This window comes from Giraffa tippelskirchi, chromosome 4 (genome assembly GCF_054371585.1).
Source record: "Giraffa tippelskirchi isolate mGirTip1 chromosome 4, T2T-mGirTip1v1.2.pri, whole genome shotgun sequence".
NCBI classification, from domain to species: domain Eukaryota; kingdom Metazoa; phylum Chordata; class Mammalia; order Artiodactyla; family Giraffidae; genus Giraffa; species Giraffa tippelskirchi.
In genome coordinates, this window is record NC_137278.1 from 88,473,035 (window position 1) to 88,492,684 (window position 19,650).

The following is a 19,650-nucleotide window of genomic DNA, read 5'->3' on the forward strand; positions in this document are numbered from 1 at the left end:
TTTTTAATTTGCCCAGTTTGGGAGGGAAGAGTTGTTTGGCTTTTTCTTAATTAGTTATGAGTACTCTTTACATATTAAGGACAATAAGATTTTTGTCATTTGTGTTTCAAATATCTTCCCTAGTTCTATTTGGCCTTTTGAGTTTAAAGACTTCTCTTCTCAGACGGCATTCCATCATAGCCAGTGTATCCACTTGCCACCACTCTTTCCTGGCTACTTGTTTTCTGGAAAGTATATTTTCAATTAAGATTTAAAAAGGTGGAGATTGGGATGGGAGTTCTTGAGATGAGAAGAGTAGGGCTCTCGTAGGGAAGGCAGGGAGTGACTGCTGCCCAGTCTCAGAGTGTGCAGGATTGAGTTAGGGAACAGATGGCGGGCAAGTATCAGAGTTATCTGAGTCTGCTGACCCTTTTTGTTAGGGGGTATCTGTACTGAGAAGTAAAGCAGACCTTCTTTCAGCAGAAGCCAACGCTACCTTTTCTCCATTCAATTTCCACCATGCTTCAGTTTCTGCTGGTTACTTTGAATTCTTATCGCTTTGCTTACCTAATGGGTATTCTAATGAAGTGTCAAGAGAGCGCCCAGCACAGAGCAAGTACTCAATAAATATTTGTGGACTGGACTTCCCTGGTGGTATAGTAGACAAGAATCTGCCTGTTAATAAAGGAAACAAGGGTTTGATCCCTGGTCCAGGAAGATCCCACATGCCACAGAGCAGCCAAGCCTCTGTGCCACAACTAGTAAGCCCGAGTGCCTAGAGCCTGTGCTCTGCAACAAGAGGAATGACTGCAATGAGAAGCCCAGGCACTGCAGCAAAGAGTAGCCCTCACTTGCTGCAACTTAAGAAAGTCTGCTTGCAGCAGCGAACACCCAGAGCAGGCCCCACTTCCCCCAAATATTTAAAAATATATTTGTGGAGTAAATGAAAGGCTGCACTGAGGCTTCCTGCAAGATCTAAAGGTGCCCTGCATCTGTGTAGTGGGTCCTGTTACCTGACTCGTGGGCAGAAACAGCCTGTCTCTCTCTCTCTCTGTGAGTCCCAGACGTCCCATCTCCTCTTCCGTCTGCTCCATCTCTAGGTGAACGGCCCCTCCAGCCACCCTGAGTGCATCCGTGTCTGAATCTGAGATGGGCTTTCCTCTTGCCTCAGCCCCCTTCCCCACCCATTTGCTGGTCAGTAGACCCCAGGCCTACTGCTGTGTTCTCACCATCATCCACCTAGACTTATATCAGAATTGTGTTAGAATACGCATCATTTACAATTTACCATCCTGACCATCTTTCAGTGTATAGTTCAGTGGTATCAATTACATTCATCCTATTGTGTAGCCATTACCACCATCCATGTCCAGAACCCTTTTATCTTCCCTGACTAAAATCTATATCTGTTAAATAATAACTCCCCATTTCCTTCTCCCCAAATCCCTGGTAACTGGCATATTTCACTTAGCATGATGTCTCCAGGATTCATCCATGTGGCAGCCTGTGTTAGAATTTCCTTCCTTTTTAAGGCTGAGCAATATTCCATTGTGTGTACAGCTCACATTCTGTTTATCTGTTCATCTGTCAATGGACATCTGGGCCTTGGTGCCTTTGAGATGCAATGGGAAATGGACCAGTATTCCTCAGCCTTTGTGTAACCCCTCTTTGGACAGATGTTAGAAGCATGGGAGCAGGTTACAGACTGTGATGTGCACCCTCGGTGAAGACCCTTGCTTTGGCATTTATCTTCTCTGTGATCCCACTAGCTCCGAAGATTCCACTAAATCAGTGTTACAAAGACAAGCATTTTGTCTGCTTCAGAAATGTACCTCAACCTTATCATTGTGTAGGGAGAGGGAGTCTGTCCCATCACAGCTATGGAGAGACTGCCCACTCATTCTGCCAGAGATTGGGGTGCTCCCTTCCACATAGTAACCCCCATCCATGTGTGTTCAGGCTTTGGCAGTGGGGGCGGCTCACAAGTGTCCTAGACCATTGAAAGGGGCTTGTCCCCGCAAGTGCTGTGTGTTCAGTAGCTTGATCATTTCTGACTCTTTGTGGCCCTATGGACTGTAGCCCACCAGGCTCCTCTATCCATGGGATTTCCCAGGCAAGAATACTGGAGCAGGTAGCCATTTCCCCCTCCAGGGGATCTTCCAGACCGAGGGATCAAACTCTCATCTCCTGCATTGCAGGCAAATTCTTTAACAACTGAGCTATCCGGGAAGCCCTGTTCCCACAAGATGGGCTTGAAAGGGTGAATGAGCTGTGAGGCCCAGACGGCAGCAGAGATAGCAACTGGCTGCTGACAGGTAGACCTCACCAGGTGGAATGTGGTTCCTCGTGTGAGGCCATGGCTGTGTCTGATGCTCAGGTGTCAGATATGTAAGACTCTTCTCCTCTATGGAGACTGCTCAGCCAGGTGGCCCTAGGCACTGGCTGGGCAGGATGGGCTGTCCTCTTATCTTCACTTTGCTCTGTGTCTCTAAGCCTCCTTCCCATATCCCCTCCCACAGCCCATGGTCTTAATCAGAATTGGCTCCAGTGGGGGGCTAGGACAATCTACTATATCTTTTTCAAGGGCCAAGATTTCTTTGTCCTCCAGTTCTCCTCTGGCAATCTTCCTTTAAGTGATCATTTTCAAACTTTGGGACTGTTATCTACAACAAGAAAAGTATTTTACATCAAGATAGAATACACACATAAGTATATATATGAAAATATAACCAAAAGTTTTGAGTGATAGTACTTTCACATGAAAGATGTGCTCTGCCATTTTCTTCTCTAGTCTAGCCTGTCATTAAAAAGACACATTGGTCAACTCACTCAGTTGATGTCATGGGCTGCTAATGGGTCCCAATGAGCAGTTTGAAAAACATCACCCTACAGCCATGGGTGACTCTGGTAGGAATGTAGGGTCGAGGTGGGGTGGGTAAGCAGGGGAAAACAAGTGAAGAATTTCCATGGGGCACAGATGAGTCCTCCCATAGCAGGTTCACTCTTCTTCACTGAGTCATTCAGACTGGAGGGACACCCTAGGGTTCCAGCATGATTCTCACGGATGCCTGCCTGCCCCCAGTTCTGCAATCCCCTCTCCACACCCCTGGCAGGAGCTGTGAGCACTCATCTATCTTTAACTATTGAGTCTGTTTACTTATACACATAAAGCGACATCTCTCAAGGCTAAAACTGATGATCAAGGACAGGAAAGGTCTAAATCCATGATGAGGAAGAAACTATTTCCTGATTAGCAGCCTGCTTTCCTTTTCCTTGGCGTCTGTAAGTCATGTGATTGTGCCGGGTTAAAGTTTCATTTCTTTCTGTCTCTTCTTTGGGGCTGTAGAGCCTATCAGTGACCCCTCCCTTCACATCATCCCAGAGTTGGCCCTTCTCGCTGTGACGTAGTGTACTCGTATTGAGGGTCTTTGTTCTCATCTGCAGGGAAGGCAGAAAGTAGAAAATGTCTAAAAGACATTTTGCATGGGGCTTGGCACATGGACACTGCTTAGTTGCTACTGGCCAAAAGCACCAGGTTATGTTTCCAAGTGGACAATTCAAGAGAGGCTGCAGATGGAATTTTCCATGTTACTCCTGTAGGCCATGGAAAGTTGATAGGGGAGGGGAAGTGAACACTTAGATAGCATCTCATATCCTCTCAAAACCAATGAGGTAGAGATTCTTTTTTTTATTATCATTTTACTGCCAAGGGAGCTGAGGCTTTTGAGGGGTGACAAGTTTTTCTTTAGGTCACTTAGTAGTGCCTGCTGTTTGAATGACTCCAAAGCCGTGTGTTTAACCCCAGCTGGAGCCACACCATGGCCCACAAGGGGATTCAGAGTGATTCAGTCAGAGCAGGCCTGAGACACCTTTCATAAGGTCACTGGGCCCCCTAAGGACATCTCCCCCTCCATTGTGCCTCCTTTCAGCCCCTCTGTCTGTTGACATATAGCCAGACTGTGAATGTAGTCTCTGACGTTCCCTGAGAAGAGTGGCTCTGCCCTCTAGTGAGGAAGTGAACTTGCACCCAACTTGGGAAACAAAAGGACATTTCACACTCAATTACTGGGCATCTTGCTATAGTAATCGGACTGCAGTGAGGGAGATCTGGGTTCAATCCCTGGGTTGGGAAGATCCCTGAAGAAGGGAATGGCTACCCACTCCAGTGTCTTGGTCTGGAGAATTCCATGAACTGTATAGTCCATGGGGTCTCAAAGAATCAGGCACAACTGAGCAACTCTCACTTGCTATATTCTAGGGTTCCTACCATGAGTAAGGCATGGTGTCTGCCCTCTGAAGCTCGCACTCTAGTTGGGAGACAGACATAAAAGTGCAGCGTTGTCCTGCTGTTCGATATATGTTTTCACAGATTGCAACCATCTCTGTCTGGGAGAGTCAGGGGAGGCATATCAGAGCAGAAGCTGAGCTGGGCATTGAAGGATCAGTAGGAGTTCACTAGATGCAGCAGACTGAGGCTCAGAGGGGAAGGGAGGGGAAGTGAACTCACACTTAATGAGCGTGCTGTGTGCCAGGCACCTCACTCATCCTATCTTGTTTAATTTTCATGACAACACTGTAAAGAGATATTATTATGACCTTATGCTAAGTGGGTGGTGCTAGTGGTAAAGAACCTGCCTGCCAATGCAGGACACGTAAGAGACGTGGATTTGATCCCTGGGTCAGGAAGATCCCCCTGGAGAAGGCCATGGCAACCTTACAGGTGAGGAAACAGATGTTCAATGAATTTCCTGAGAGGTTCTTCAACTGTGGTACATGGACCCATGGGGGAATCCCCAGAACTTTGAGCAGGTCAACAAGGTTAAACATATTTCCACAATAACACTAAGATGCTGTTTGCAGTTTTCACTGTGTTGATATTTGTACCACTGGCGCGACAGCAATGGAAAGTGAAGCTGATGGCGCCTTAATACTAATAGGGCTTTGGCGCCAAGTTGCATTAGTTGTATTTTTCACCAAAGGTCTGTCTATTCAAACCTATGGTTTTTCCGGTAATCATGTGTGGATGTGAGAGTTGAACCATAAAGAAGGCTGAACGTCGAAGAATTGATGCTTTTGAACCATGATGTTGGAGAAGACTCTTGAGAGTCCGTTGGACTGCAGGGAGATCAAACCAGTCAATCCTAAAGGAAATCGATCCTGAATATTCATTGGAAGGACTGATGCTGAAGCTGAAACTCCAATACTTTAGCCATCTGATGTGAAGAACTGACTCCTTATAAAAGACCCTGATGCTGGGAAAGACTGAAGGCAAGAGGAGAAGGAGATGACAGAGAGTGAGATGGTTGGATGGCATCACTGACTTACATGAGTTTGAGCAAGCTCCAGGACTTGGTAACAGACAGGGAAGCCTGGTGTACTGCAGACCATGGGGTCTCAAAGAGTCAGACATGACTGAGTGACTGAACAACAACATGTGATTTGAAGGGAAAAAAAAAAAGCCAGTACTCACAGTTTGAAAAAGAAAAGCCAGTTTTATTGAAATATGTCCCTGATAAAGCTGTGCAATCATTGATTTTATTAATCTTGATCCTAGAGTACCTGTTTTTGTAATATTTTCTGTGCTGAGACGGGAAGTATGCCCAGAGCGCTTCTGCTGCACCTGGAGAAATGACGATTGTTGCAAGAAAAAGAACTTGTGTGACTACTCAAGTGGCATGTTGAACTAGCCTTTTGTTTTAAAATTTAAAAATGGAATATTGTTTTTACTTGAAAGAATGACTGACAAGCTATGATTATTCAGACTTGGGCATTTGATAGATATTTTCTTGAAAATGAGCGAGTGAGCTTGCTACTTGAAACTGACATTTATCATTTGTTGCCCATCATAAAAGTTGAGCTTTCAAACAAAATATGGAATTTTAGAACACTTCTGTCTTGCATTTCCCAGTGTTTAGTGACTTTTCTGATGAGATTACTTCCCAAATGACCAAGGCAAGATGTTACAGAGTCCTGCATGGGTAAAAGAGTTATTCAAAATGCAAGATAGGGCAATAGATTTTAATGTAACAGTACGAAATGTTTATCACTCTACTTCCAAATTTCACTCTGCAGCTAACCTTTAAGTTTAAGAAATACTACTTATCAAGTTTTGGTGTAGTGTGAGAGAAGAATATCCACAATTATCTGAAAACTTATTAAAATGCACCTCCTTTTCCATCTATATGTGTGGTTGGATTTTCTTCATAGATGTCAACTAAAACAAGACATCTCAATGGACTGAATGTAGACAAAGATATGATAATCCAGCTAGGTATTAAAGAGTTTTGCAAAAAGTAAACAGTGTCACTTTCCTTTTTCCTTTGTTTTGGAAGTTATAGTTATTTTTCATAAAAATAGATCACTTATGTTAACATGTACTGGGCTTATATTTGTTAATGTAAAATGAATTACCAAATAAATATTTTAAAGTGCCTCAGTTTTAACCTCCAATACAGTAAAAGTCAATAGATACAAGTTACCTTAGTTTTACTTAAGCTCCTTAGGGTCCTTAATTTTTAAGAGTAACATTGTGTGACCAAAAACTTAAGAACTGCTGCCCTAGGGTCTCTGAGAAAATAAGTGTTCTATGGTGATCTGTGTCATCTCAAAGTCCACGTGCTTTTCCCTCAACAATGATTTTCAGCAGGTGGTGGAGTGGTGGGGCTCATCCTCTCCCTCGGGGGGAGATTTATCAGGACCTCTGAGGGGACTCGGGGGGCCTGAATCTTTGTCTTAAGTCTACCAATCCTCCGTTGGATGTTCCTTTCCCCTCGATTTTCCTTTACTCCTTTCTCTGTTGTTGCATGCGTGCTCAGTCAGTCGTGTCTGACTCTGACTCCATGGATTGTAGCCTGCCAGATTCCTCTGTCCATGGGATTTCTCAGGCAAGAATACTGGAGTGGATTGCCATTTCCTTCTCCAGGGTATCTTCCCAATCCAAGGATGGAACCCTAGTCTTCTGCATTGGCAGGCGGATTCTTTACCACTGAGTCACCTGGGAAGCCATTGTTTCCTTCCTGCAAATCCGTCCCCAGACCTTGCTTGTGTCCATGACCCCCTCTGCTCCCTTCTTCTCTTCCTGCTCTGAACTCGGCTGTGGGGGCTGGACCTGCAGAAAGGAAACAGACAGTGCTCAGCTTCAGAGGACTCAGGGGTCCTGGGAGATGTTTCCAGAGGCTCGAAGGGCTAGTCCAGGTAGGACACTGTGAGTGCTGAGCAGTCTGGGTGGGGCCACAGGCTTCTCACTGAAGGCTCTTGCACAGATGGGGTTGAATCGGTGATCGTTCATATCCAACCCAAATATAAGTTCTGTGTCTGGCTGAACACTTTAAATTGTTTACTAAGCACAGAATCATTCCTGTCCTGATGCTTAATGGAAAAGCCAGACACGTTTGGCCCCTTCTGTTCCTCTCATCCACCCCTCAGGCCCAAATGCCAGAGGAAAGGCTCAGCAGACTCCCGCCTGGGGCGCTCAGCAATGTGAGTTCTTGTCTCTTCCAAAGCCCTTCTGTGTTCCCTCAGCCCAGCCCTCACGAGCAGGTAAAACAGCCTGTTTCAGATAGATGCCTTCAAGGTGAGACAGAGGAGGATTTTTTTTTTTTTTGATTGAGGTAAAATTCACAAACCCTTAAAGCCACCATTTTAATAATTTAAAAATGTACAGTGTAAATGATCTTTAGTACATTCACTATGTTGTACAATCGTCATCATTATCTAATTTCAGAACATTTCATCACCCCAAAAAGAAATCTCCATTAAGGATTCACTTGCAATTCTCATCTCCCCCTAGGTCCCTGGAAACTACTAACCTATTTTCTGTCTCTGTGGATTTCCCTATTGTGAACATTTCACATAAATGGAATCATACAATATGTGGAGATAGATTTTTTTAAAGAAAAATGGAGTATTTTCTATGAAGATCATTCATTCTTAGAATCAGAAACTTGACAATTTCAAGACCTTATTTAGAAAGTCAGGAGTAACAATAACAAACTCATTAAGAAGAGTCAGGCTGAGTTTGGGAGAGAATATAGATGTATGACTAAGTCCCTTTGCTGCTTACCTGAAACTATCATTCGGATAATCAACTATACTCAGATACAAAATAAAAAATAAAATAAAAAGAGTCAGGTTAATACTTCCCTGGTGGTCCAGTGGCTGAGACTCTGAGCTCCCAATGCAAGGGGCCTGGGTTGGATCCCTGGTCAGGGAACTAGACCTCACATGCCACAGCTAAGAGTGCCCAGCCACAGCTGAAGATCCTGTGTGCTGCCACTAAGACCCAGAGCAGCAAAATAAGTAAATAAAAATAAAATATTGAGAAAAAGAAGAGTTAGGCTGAGTACTTTCCTTTAAACGATCCTTCAAATGGGGCTGCTGTTTCTCCATCCCAGGGCTGAGAGACATGTGTGACTGGCATTGGGCTTTCACTGCAGACCAGGGGCATTCTCAGCAACCTGCGGGTTTTGTAAGGTTCCCTTTGGGGGGCCGGCTGCAGTGCACGTCTGGGAACTGGCCCTCACTTGGGGAAGGTGCAGAGTGGGATGTGTCTCTTCACTCTCCCTCTGTGTCTCTCGTAGGTGTGAAGAAGAGAACCAAAGTCATCAAGAACAATGTGAACCCTGTGTGGAATGAGGTATGTCCTCTGTGAGGATGAGTCAGGGGGCTCGGTGGCTTTCTCAGTGGTGTTGCCATCCAGAGGGGGGGCTCTGGTCTGGCTTGCCAAGGAATCCTCTGGGCACCAGGAACCTGGGAGGAGAGGTGGTGGCCTGGCCAGGGTCTCCCCTGTGATTCGCTGCAGCATGGAGAGGAGTGAGGTGTGTACTGTCTCTGCTCCTTTCTGGTCAGGCCAGCAGGATGGAGGGTGTGTTTGGCTCTCCTGTCTCCCTTACAGAGGCTGTTGTCTTTGCCCAGAGCCGCCTCCTCCTCCTCCCCGCCGCCCTCCCTGGCTCCTCTGCCTCCTGCTGGCCTCTGCCCCACTCCTAAACCAGCTTCCTTTCTTTTCTGTTTTTTCTTTGGGTTACATTGAATACATTGTTTTAGAAAAACTGACAATGTTTACCAATTCCTGTGGTAATTTAAGCCACAGGAAGTAATTGCCTGTTTGCAGTAAATTATCTGTGCAAATGATTTACTTAAGGCATTTTGCAATAGCTTTTAACAATTTTAGTGAATAAATCTGTGTTGGGAGATGCTCATTTATTTGCTCACCAATTCAGGTTCTCGTTGGTCAGTGTGTTATCTGCTCAGAGATTCATCATTCTCTAAGTGGCAAAAGAATTGGCTCCCATCGGCTGTATAACTTGCTCTTGTTTGAGACTTAGTCAGCCAGCTTTCTTTATATGGCTCCCTGGTCATCTTTGGAAGCCCTGAGTGCCTTGTGTGGGTAGAGTCGAGGTGCATGGGGTGCCTTTGCTCTGAGAAGGACACTGGGATTACCAGAGACCTATGTGGCACTAATGCATGCTCTCACCAGGGGCCTGACTGCTCCATGGGCACATTGATCTTGGTCCCTGAGGGCCCTGCAGAGTCACCTGGCATTCTCCCCAGCTGTGCTCCTGGTGACTGGTAGAACTGAGTTGGGGGGAGGGGGTCACGGGGGTCTGGCCTCTTCTGCTGCCTTCAGCTCTCGCTGTCACTTCTGAAGCTCTGAAGACCTGCCACTCATGTACTCATTCTTTCACTCATGCATCCCTCCCTCCCCCAGCAGTGGTCGCAGATGCCCTCTCAGTGCCCAGGGGGAACCAGACACAGCCTCTTCTCTTCTAGGGGCCCACAGGTTAAGACATCTTTTCTCTTTTTCTTCCAGGGCTTTGAGTGGGACCTCAAGGGTGTCCCCCTGGACCAGGGCTCCGAGCTTCTTGTGGTGGTCAAAGACCATGAGACGATGGGGAGGAACAGGTGAGGCGGTGAGGGGGGCTCTGTGACCTGTGGGTTTGTGTGGGTAGGGTCGTGGCAGATGCCGATTCCAGAATCTGGACTCTGGGGAGCTGGTGTTAAGTGAAGACCTGCCACTCATGGGCCTGGCCCAGAGGAGGAGGGGAGAGGCTTGACTGCAGCATCAAGAACTCAGTTGGGGGTGAATTGGCAGGGAAGGAAGATGGGCTAGAGTCAGATGTGAGTGTGTTTCCCAGGACAGCCTGTGCCCCAGCGAGCGGGGAGGAGAAAGCTCTCTGGGTCCTGCTGCAGCCCCAAGGTGCCTGGCACGGCCCTCCCTCCCCACCCACTGCGGGAGACAGGCGAGCAGAGCAGCCACTGGTGGGAGCACTCCAGGAGGGCTTCATGCACGAGGTGGGACTTGAGGTGGGACTCGAGGTGAGAGTTGTGGTTTAGAAGTCAGAACAGTGATAACGGTCCATGCTGACTGCCCACCGTCCTGTGGCAGTGTTTTCTGATGTTATTTCATGTGTCGGTTTGTAGTGGGGAGGGTTTCCAGGCAGGGGAAATAGCAGGAGCAGAATTCGAAGTTTTGTGTTGGTAAAAGTAGGCTCTTTGGCAGATGGTGGGTCCTTCCTCTTGTACTGAGCTCCTGGCCTTTTGTGTGCTGGTGATCGGGGTGTGGGAAGTGGGCAGGGCCAGCCGAGCTTGCATATTGACGGCCCTGTTGATTGTGGGGTGCGGCGGCCTGGGAGATACCAGGTATGAGGGTGCCCAGTGCTGAGCCTTAAATGTGATGGTGAGGGTTCGGCAGCCCCTGCTGGGTCTGACGATGCCGGCAGGAGTGGGTTCCTGCTCTTGGTGCCGTTCGCTGAGGTCTGGACTCAAGGATCAGGCATGGGCTTGCTGTTTTGTGAACTGCTGACAGTGGAACCTTTGTTTGGGAACTGGGTGAGCTGGTGTCTGGGGCCCGGCTGTCTTTCCCTGGGGTGGGGGAGGGGAGAGGGGAGGAGGGAAGATTCTGAGTTCTGGGGAAGGCCAACAAGGGTCTCAGGCTGCAAAATATCCGGGAAGTTTGAAATCTTAAAAAGCTTGGAAAAAACCCAACTGCCACAGCCTGTGGCTCTGCTGGCCGTGAGTGCGGAGCTTGGTACGTGTGGGGAGGACAGGGTGCTTTCACTGCGCCCTCCCAAGGTGGTGCTGCAAGTGTGGGGCCCAGGACGTCTTGGGCCAGTATTGTCCAGTCTGGACCTCAGCAGCCCCCACCTGCATAGGAGCAGGGTCTGGAATTAGTTCATATTAAACTACTCCAACACAGTCGTTTTGTGGGAAAAAGGCAGTTTCTGACAAACATGAATGGTGGACCTGCGGGTGAGGGAGGAGCAGTGTTGGACTCCAGGTAGTCCTGGAAGGCTTCTTGGAGGAGGGCCACACAGGCTGAGTCGGAGGCCAGGGTCGGCTTTAGAGAGGAGAGCAATGGAGGCCCTTCCGGTGTTCAGTCACGGAGGGCAGTGGGCTAAGGCCTTACAGGTGGGACTGAGGCACACAACTTGTGCAGCCCAGTGAGAGGGGAACAGGGGGGCCCAACTAGGAGGGAGCCTCCAGAATCAGGCTGAGGATAATAATAGCAAATCCACAACAGCTGATGTTTACTGAGAGCTTAGCCAAGTGTCTGGTCCTATGCTGAGTCTTTATATAAAGGATCTTTTTTAATCGTTAGGGGTTGCTGTTATACTTGTCATTATTACAGAGGGAAATCGAGGCTCCAGGAGGCCGGGTGGTTTCCCCCAAGGCTAGTGATGGCAGAGCTGTGATTGAAGGGCAGGTCTTCAACATGGTCAGAATCATGGTGTCCCTGCACCTCTCAGAGTCTCCCGGAAGCCCCAGGCGGGTGCTAGGCCCTTCTGGAGGGAGCTTAGCAAGGCAAAGCCAGGCAGAGGAAATGCAGGTTTCATTTTCATGATCATATTCAGCATTTTTCAGGCCCTGTGGGAAGATTTCTAAGACCAGGAAGGCAGCAGTGTTCGAGAACATATTTTTGATCAATTCAAGAGCCAGGCTGGCCCTCAGGGTGATACCAGACCAGTATCACACATGGATCGGCCTGGCCCTGTGGGTTGGAGGTCACAGGATGAGCAGATTGGATTACACCTTGTAACTCTCTCATTGGCCCCCTGTGGGTGTCCGTTAGCTCCCAGGGGGAAGTCAGCTCTCTGAAAACCAGTTACCCCCATGACCAGGTCACTGTGAGGCCAGTGTGCTAGAAATAAGTTCCTCAAAAATCAATTTGCAGAAGACCTAATTGACAAACCTTTCTAATTTAAACAGAAACTTCTTTCCCATAACTATTTGATTGTTATTTTTTGAGTTTTATAAACATTTAACTTGATTTTGTATTTCTAGCTGTTAAAAATTATTAATGGGCTTCCCTGGTGGCTCAGCTGGTAAAGAATCCGCCTGCAATATGGGAGACCTGGGTTTGATCCCTGGGTTGGGAAAAATCTCCTGGAGAAGGGAATGGCTACCCACTCCAGTATTCTGGCCTGGAGAATTCCATGGACTATAGAGTCCATGGGGTGGCAAAGAGTCAGACATGACTGAGTGACTTTCACTTCACTTCAAAAATTATTAAATTTTAATTCAGCTGAATTTAAAATTACATTCACAAACACCTGAAGAATTTCAGAAATAATAGAGTTTTGGTTGCACTGTTGGAGCTGTTGCCAGAGTCGGGTATGCAGGCTGGAGAGCAGTTTGACTGGATGGAAGGTGTATGGTGGTAAGCCCGGTGGAGTGGCAGAGGGGAGGCAGGTACACACAGGTAATTCTGTCAGGCCCTCATGGTTGGACCACGCAGCACATTCACTCTGCTCATGAAATGTGAGAAAAGAATCCCAGATTAAAGTTATTAACATTTCTAAGGCTGTGAAAGTGAGGAACCTTTCCAGGAAGCGACAAGAGCAGTCACGTGACATTTTACATTCTGAAAGAGAAAAGGGAAAAAAATTTAGTGAATTCAATTTAATGAGCATTTTATGTGAAACACCTACTCGCTACCCTCAAGTTCTCAGAGTCTGGTCAGGAAGCAAATAGGGAAATAATGGGTGTGATGGTGACCGTTGCCGTCAGACTGCCCTCGGTTTCAGTGAGGTCCCCCGGGTTGTCACGGTCCCTTCATCCCTGGCTGTCGCAGGTGCTCTCCGAGCCCCACCAAGAGTCCTCTTGGGTCTTCTTTCAGCAAAGCCTCTGCCTCCTCTCTGCCTCCTCTGCGGAGGCTCCCTCTGCCTCCTCCTCTCCTTCTGCCAAACCTCCATCCTCTGCCTCCTGTTCCTAGAGTCTCCTCAATACCTCCCTCATTCTTGCCAGTCCCTCACTGCGCTTCTGTCTCCAGAGGTCTTTGGCTTTGCTCACGTTCCCTCCTGACCCCTCTCCTTTTACCCTTTCTCTCCTATGACTCTTCCCCCACTTCCACTCTCCTCTCTTTCCCCGTGGTTTCCGTGTTTCCTCCGTGGCTGTTGGCAGTTTTGAGTGACCTTGTTGTGCCAAACTGGTCTGCTGGCCTGGAGTGGGGTCTTGGAATCTCTCAGGAGGGGAACCTCTCAGGCTAGTTACTATCTCTGGGCCATTCTGCATCCCACCCACCCTGAACCAACTGCAAGGGTGGATCAAAACTCTGTGTCCATAAAATCAGATTTCAAATGCAAAACGGAAGCGTCACTTCTCCGGATGGGAGACACTTGTGCAAACCCAGCTAGGGTGGGTCCTGGACTTGTGTCCCAGGCTGGATTCAACAACTTCCTGTTTACTCTGGGCTTCTCAGAAGGATGTTGGAAGGGAAGCTGACCTTTATCCCTGACCAGCTGCTTGATCCCTGGAACGTTGAGTCCAGAAGCTCCCAGTCCAGGCTATGAGACACAGTAGCATCATTGGCAGTTTTGACACAACACACCAGTGCCTGGCCCCACCTGCAAGTTCTGACTTAATTGGGGCCAGGGCCTGTGCATCATTACGAACTCCCAGGTGTTAGGGAGTGAGAACCAGTCATCTCCACTCGAGACCAGTGCTGCTGGGTAGAACTTACTGAGATGATGGAATCATTCTGTGTTGGCTAGTGTAACTGAGGAACTGAATCTTAAATTTTACTTAATTTAAATTTAAATTGTTCACGTGCATTTGTAGTGGCTGTTTGCTGTGTGTGTTGGACAGTGCAGCTCTAGAGTTTTGGAACAGAGCTCCAACCCTGGGTGCATCTTACAATAACTCAGAAGCTTTATGATAGATCAGTGTCTGGGCTCTGCAGCGAATTGATTAAAGGAGAAGCTAGAGTCGAGTGCAGGTCTCAGCACTTCTTGAAACTGCAGAGAGGAGGCCAATGCGCACCAAGGCTGAGCACCCACTGCATGAGCACAAGGAATGGCTCTCAGTTTTTTTCATGGATTAACTAAGAAGTAAATATAATTCTTGCCATAGTTTATTGATGTAGTTATTGGTAGAAATGATTACCATGCAATAATCATGGGCAAAATGGTACATGGGCAAAATTGTTAAGGAAATGAAGACTGATTGAAGAATTCTATTGGTAACTATAAACATTGGCCTGAGAAAATTAGACTTAATAGAATTCCACAAAAGAAAACTCAAGAATGGGAGACTCCTATAGTTGATAAAGCTTGATATGTACCAAAAAATGAAAAACAAAACAACTAAAAAACAACTTTGCACCAAACCTGTGTTGGGAAATGTAAATAGAAAATAATTGTTACCAATGAGAATAATTTTGGTAAAATAAAAATGAAGATTGAAAAAAGGAAAGAGTTTAATTACACTGTATAGAAAATATATCAACAAATTAAATGGGCTTAATTTAATTTGTTCTGAAAAGTGCCTTTCCAGTGGAAATTAATTAATGTAGGTGTATTTTTTTTAATTTAAAGTTTTGGTAAATATAAATATGGAAGCAAAAGTCTCCATGGGGTCAAAGTATCCACTTGTCAAAACATCAGGGTTACAGAATACCCTGGTGATCCAGTGGTTAGGACTCTGTACTTTCCTGCTTTCGCTGCTGAGCGTCCAGTTTAATCCCTGATCGGGGAACTAAGATCCCATGAGCTGAGCAGCACAGGAAAATGAAAAACAAGAAACATAAAACATTTGTGTTTAAATGACGCTCAAATTGACCATAGTAACTCACTGGCTCCAGGCCTAGCCAGGCCTGGGGTAGGGTGGCCAGATTCAACAGAGAAACATACAGGACAGTTAAGTTTGAACGTCCCGAGTGTTGCATGAGACATACTTATATTAAGAAATTCCCCATTGTTTATCTGAAACGAAAACTTAACAGGCAGTAGTGTACTTGATCTGGCAACTCTACCCCAGGGGGCCTGTGCACCCAGGCCCCCTTCAATCAGACGGTAAAGAAGGAGACCCAGGTTGACACCAAGAATCAGCTAGAAGGCACATTACTGTTTTAAGGAAGCGTTCCTTTAGGTGCTCACTATAGCATTTTCTTTGGACAAGCGTGATCCATGCCCAACCTTTCAGCAACCTGGTGACTCTGTAAAGTGGGCCATTGAGGGATCTCTCAGCTACACACAGACCCTTGCCTGCCTTCGTCTGCCCTGCGACCTGGGTTGCTGTGTGGTGTCTGCCACTGAGGGGGGCCCAGAAGGCAGCTCCCCACACATGGTGCTCCCCGTCCTTCCTCCTCAGCCGCTCCTCCTCCCACCCCCATGTTGGGCTCCGTGAGCTGGTGGAGTGGAACCAGTATAGACTTTGGGAAGATGCAGAGTCTAGATGCAATAGCCCTGCTGCCTTGGGCAGATCCCCACATCAGCTCCCTGAGCCTCTGTGCATAGGCACATCTCGGGGCCCTGCGCAGAGGGCCGCTGCATAAACGGCAGTTGGCACTTCCTCCAGGCACATTTCCTTTCTGTCCTTCCCTTGTGCTGCCTCTGGCCATCCCAGTTGCTTTGAGTCCCACTGTCCCAGCCCTTTCCCATCAAAGGCTCCTCTTAGCTGTCGTTGAAAAAGACTCATTCATACTGAAATGTTGATGGCAGCCTGTAGCTTAACTTTTACTTTTTCTTAGAAATGTTGGGGATGCTGCTTTATTCCCCAGACTCTGCTTAGATAAAAAAGAGAAATGATAATGGTGACGGGTTAGGCACCACGATGGGCTGTGAGGAGATATTTTGGGAATGGTGGATCTTCCTGACATAGGTGACTATCTCCCATAGGGATGTCGCTAAGTAGGTCTTGGTTCCCACCCGGGTGGAGGTGGGGCGGGGTGTCCTGGTGTCTCTTGGGAATGGGCTTAATCTGTTGAGGGAAAATGGGGGTTTCTAGGAAGAAGCTGAACATGAGTCAGTCACGTGCAAGAATGTAAGGAAGGCCGCAGAGGTGCCTGGGGGAGCAGGTCTGGCCAGTGGGTATCTGCCACTCACACCTGGTTATGATGCGGCTGAGGGGTCCATCCCATCCTGGCAGGAGCAGGTGGTCTTGGTCCTCTAGGTTGTCTGCATAGCTGAGCAGGGCAGCGGTGGTGGCTGGCATGAGTCAGGGTCAAAGCTTCTCTCAGGAACTCCACTGTCAGCAGTGTCTCATCCTGGCATTGCCTGTGACCTGGACCTCTCTAAACCTCTGTTTCCTCATTGAGACAGAGGCAATAACAGTACCATAATGTAGAGTTGGTGTGGATGTCTAATGCCTACTCCATGCTTGGCTCATTGAAGGTGCCCAGTATGTGGTAATAGCAGAATCCATATGGATGTACATAAGAAACCACACCAGTGTGTGAATATTACAGCAAGCACATGCTCCATGTGGACACGTGCTATACCTCAATTTGCACACATTCTTTTATTTATTTAGCTATGTCAGGTCTTAGTTGTGGACGTTGGATCTCCCTTGCAGCATGTGGAATATTAGCTTTACCACCAGGGATCAAACTTATGTCCCTGCATTGGAAGGTGGATTCTTAACCACTGGACCACCAGGGAAGTCCCTGCACATATTCTTTTGTTTAAAAGAAATTTAGAGAAACCCCACAAGAGTATAAAAATTATTTTTATAAACATAAGCATAAGTAAGCTCTATTCTTAAAAGGTTATAAAGAAAAAAGTCATGTTCCCCCATTCACTCCTTCCCTTCCCTACAGTGATGTCCACTGTTGATCATTTTGTGAATGTCTTCCTCATCCACGAGCATCTGTTTACATACAGGTATATACATTTACTTACACAAAAATGAGTCACGCCATATAAAATGGTCCCCATTTTGCTGTTTGTCATTTTATCGTGGACCATTTTCCCAGGTCAGAGGGTATTGATCAACCTCATTTTCAGTTGTCATGTTATGTTCCACAGTGTGAGTGTACCATAATTTATCCCATTGTGCCCTTATCCACTGGTGTTTAGTTTCTTTCCTGTTTTTTCACTGAACATCTTTATCCAAATGTTTTTATGTTCCTATACTGTTTTTCCTTTAGGATAGGTCCTTAGAAATGAAACACCATTTTCATCAGTTCTGACAAATGACTTTTCAAAAAGATATCCTGTTTTACATCTATCAACAGTATAAAAAAAATCAAGGTTTTATTTTTGCTAGTGCCATGGGGGAAAAAGGTATCTTATAATTTGTGTTTCCTTGATTGCTTGTAAAGTTGGGCATCTTTATTGCCCACTTGTATTTCTTCTTCTGTCAGTTGCCTGTTCTTCTATTTTGAGGTGCTTGCTTTTTTCTTACTCATTCCTAGTAGTTTGTACACTTGGGATCTTGTCAGGAATATCAACCCTCCGTCTGTTCTAAGTGTGGAGGGTATTTTCTCTCTGTCTTTCTCTTGGTTACTTTGTCCTGGTGTCTTTCTTACACAGGAATGGATGTTCACCCAAATGTGCCTGTGCGCATAGACATTAAGGGGCAGTCTGTTGTTGCTAGAAGTTGGGGAAAGTATGCCTATGTTCCACTTCCAGGTTTCAGCAGGCCGGTTGGCTGGCCTCCCGCATCCTTGGGAGGAAGTTGATTTATTTATTTATGACTGCTCTGGGTCTCTGCTGCTGTGTGTGAGCTTTCTCTAGTTGCTAAGCTTGGGCTTCTTGTGGTGGGCTCTCTTGTTGCAGAGCAGGGACTCTAGGCGTGCAGGCTTTGGCAGTTGTGGTTCATAGCCTCAGTAGTTTCAGTGTGTAGGCTCAGTAGTTGTGACACATGGTCTCAGTTGCTCTGAGGCATGTGGGATCCTTCCGGACTAGGGATCGAACCTGTGTCCCCTGCATTGGCAGGTAGATACTTAGCCACTGAGCCATGAGGGAAGCCTGGCAGGCGGAATGTTAACTACTGGACCACCAGGGAAGTCCGGGAGGCAGTTTTGAGGCAGGAATATTTATAGTTCACCATCCTGTTGTTCTTAGTATCCTCGGAAGCATTGACCATATCCTTATTTTCCAAGGATTTTTATAACTATGCATTTTGTCCTGGATTCCATTCAGGATATCCCTGGGTTTCAGAATAGTTTTTCTTTTGTCTTTCTTTGGACTGAAGCGGAAAACTATTTAGAGTTACCTTTGGGCACCCCTGGGGAATCAGATACCGGCAGGAAGGCTGCCAGAGGCCAGGCGGGCTGGGTGTGTGTGTGTGTAATATCCGGCTCTTCTCATTTCCTGCTCCTCATGGCTAGGTATGCATGGCTAGGTATGCATGGCTGGAGGGACCACCACTCATGGTGTCTCCTCACTGGTGTCCTTAAACTTCCCCTGAGGTCTGTGTGCCTGCATATGTGTGTGTGTGTGTGTGTGTCCTGCCAGGTCAGGGGCTATCTGACTTTCCTGTTGTGCTGACTGACTAAATCTAATGAAGAAGGTGCAGCTGAGTCAGTGATGAATGTGTTTGAGTCGCAATACATACATTTTTAGTTGACATGTCTTTTTCTTAGTTTAAAAGATAAAGAATGAGAATCTGACACATGGAGACCCTTCTAGAGTTTTTCTGGGGAAATAATTTCAAACCCAGAAAAATTTCAAAAACAGAACAAAGACCATTCACATACTCAGATTCACTTATTGATAATGCTCTATATAATATTCTCTCTCTCACTATTTCCTCTCCCTCCTTTCCCTTTTCTCTCTCTCCCACTTGAGGGTAAGTTTTACTCATCATAGCCCTTTGTCTTTAAATACTTCCATGTATATTTCCTAAGAGTAGGGATTTTTTTTACATAAGTACAGTAAGTTACCAATTTTAGTAAATTTAACATGGTTGCCTACTTTAATCTACTGTTTGTATTTTAATCCTATCAACTGGCCACATTATGTCTTTTATAGCACTTCCCCCGTCTCTTTTCCTGTACAGGATCCCCAGTCTAGACTCTCACACTGAATTTCATCATCATATTTCCATAACCTCTTTGGTTCATTTCCACAGTTGTGTCAATCTATATTTTTGAATAACGTGTGTGTGTGTGTGTATGTGCTTAGTTGCTCAGTCATGTCTGATTCTGCAGCCTCATGGATTGTAGCCCACGAGCACCTCTGTCCATGGAATTCTCCAGGCACGAATACTGGAGTGGATTGCTGTTTCCTCCTCCAGGGGATCTTCCTGACCTAGGGATTGAACCCAAGTCTCCTGTGTTTCCTGCATTGCAGGTGGATTCTTTACCTGCTGAGCCATCCAGGAAGCTTTGAATAATATAATACCCCAATTAAAAAATAGAATATTCCTCAAATTAAAAAAGAATATTCCTTATTTGGAGTTTGTCTGATGTCTTTCTCATTATTAGATTTATGATCAGATTGGGTTACTGAC

The 19,650-nt window shown here is 46.4% G+C and overlaps 1 protein-coding gene across 50 annotated transcripts in view; it reads left to right on the forward strand.

Annotated features, from left to right (window-relative positions):
* DYSF (dysferlin) overlaps nucleotides 1–19,650 on the forward strand; it is a 226,425-nt gene that overhangs the window by 19,184 nt on the left and 187,591 nt on the right. For all 50 annotated transcript variants that reach the window (XM_081590434.1, XM_081590440.1, XM_081590435.1 and 47 more), the window contains exons 2-3: nucleotides 8,559–8,614; nucleotides 9,788–9,879. In XM_081590434.1, coding sequence (XP_081446560.1) covers nucleotides 8,559–8,614; nucleotides 9,788–9,879 — 148 coding nt within the window. The remainder of the gene's footprint in view (nucleotides 1–8,558; nucleotides 8,615–9,787; nucleotides 9,880–19,650) is intronic.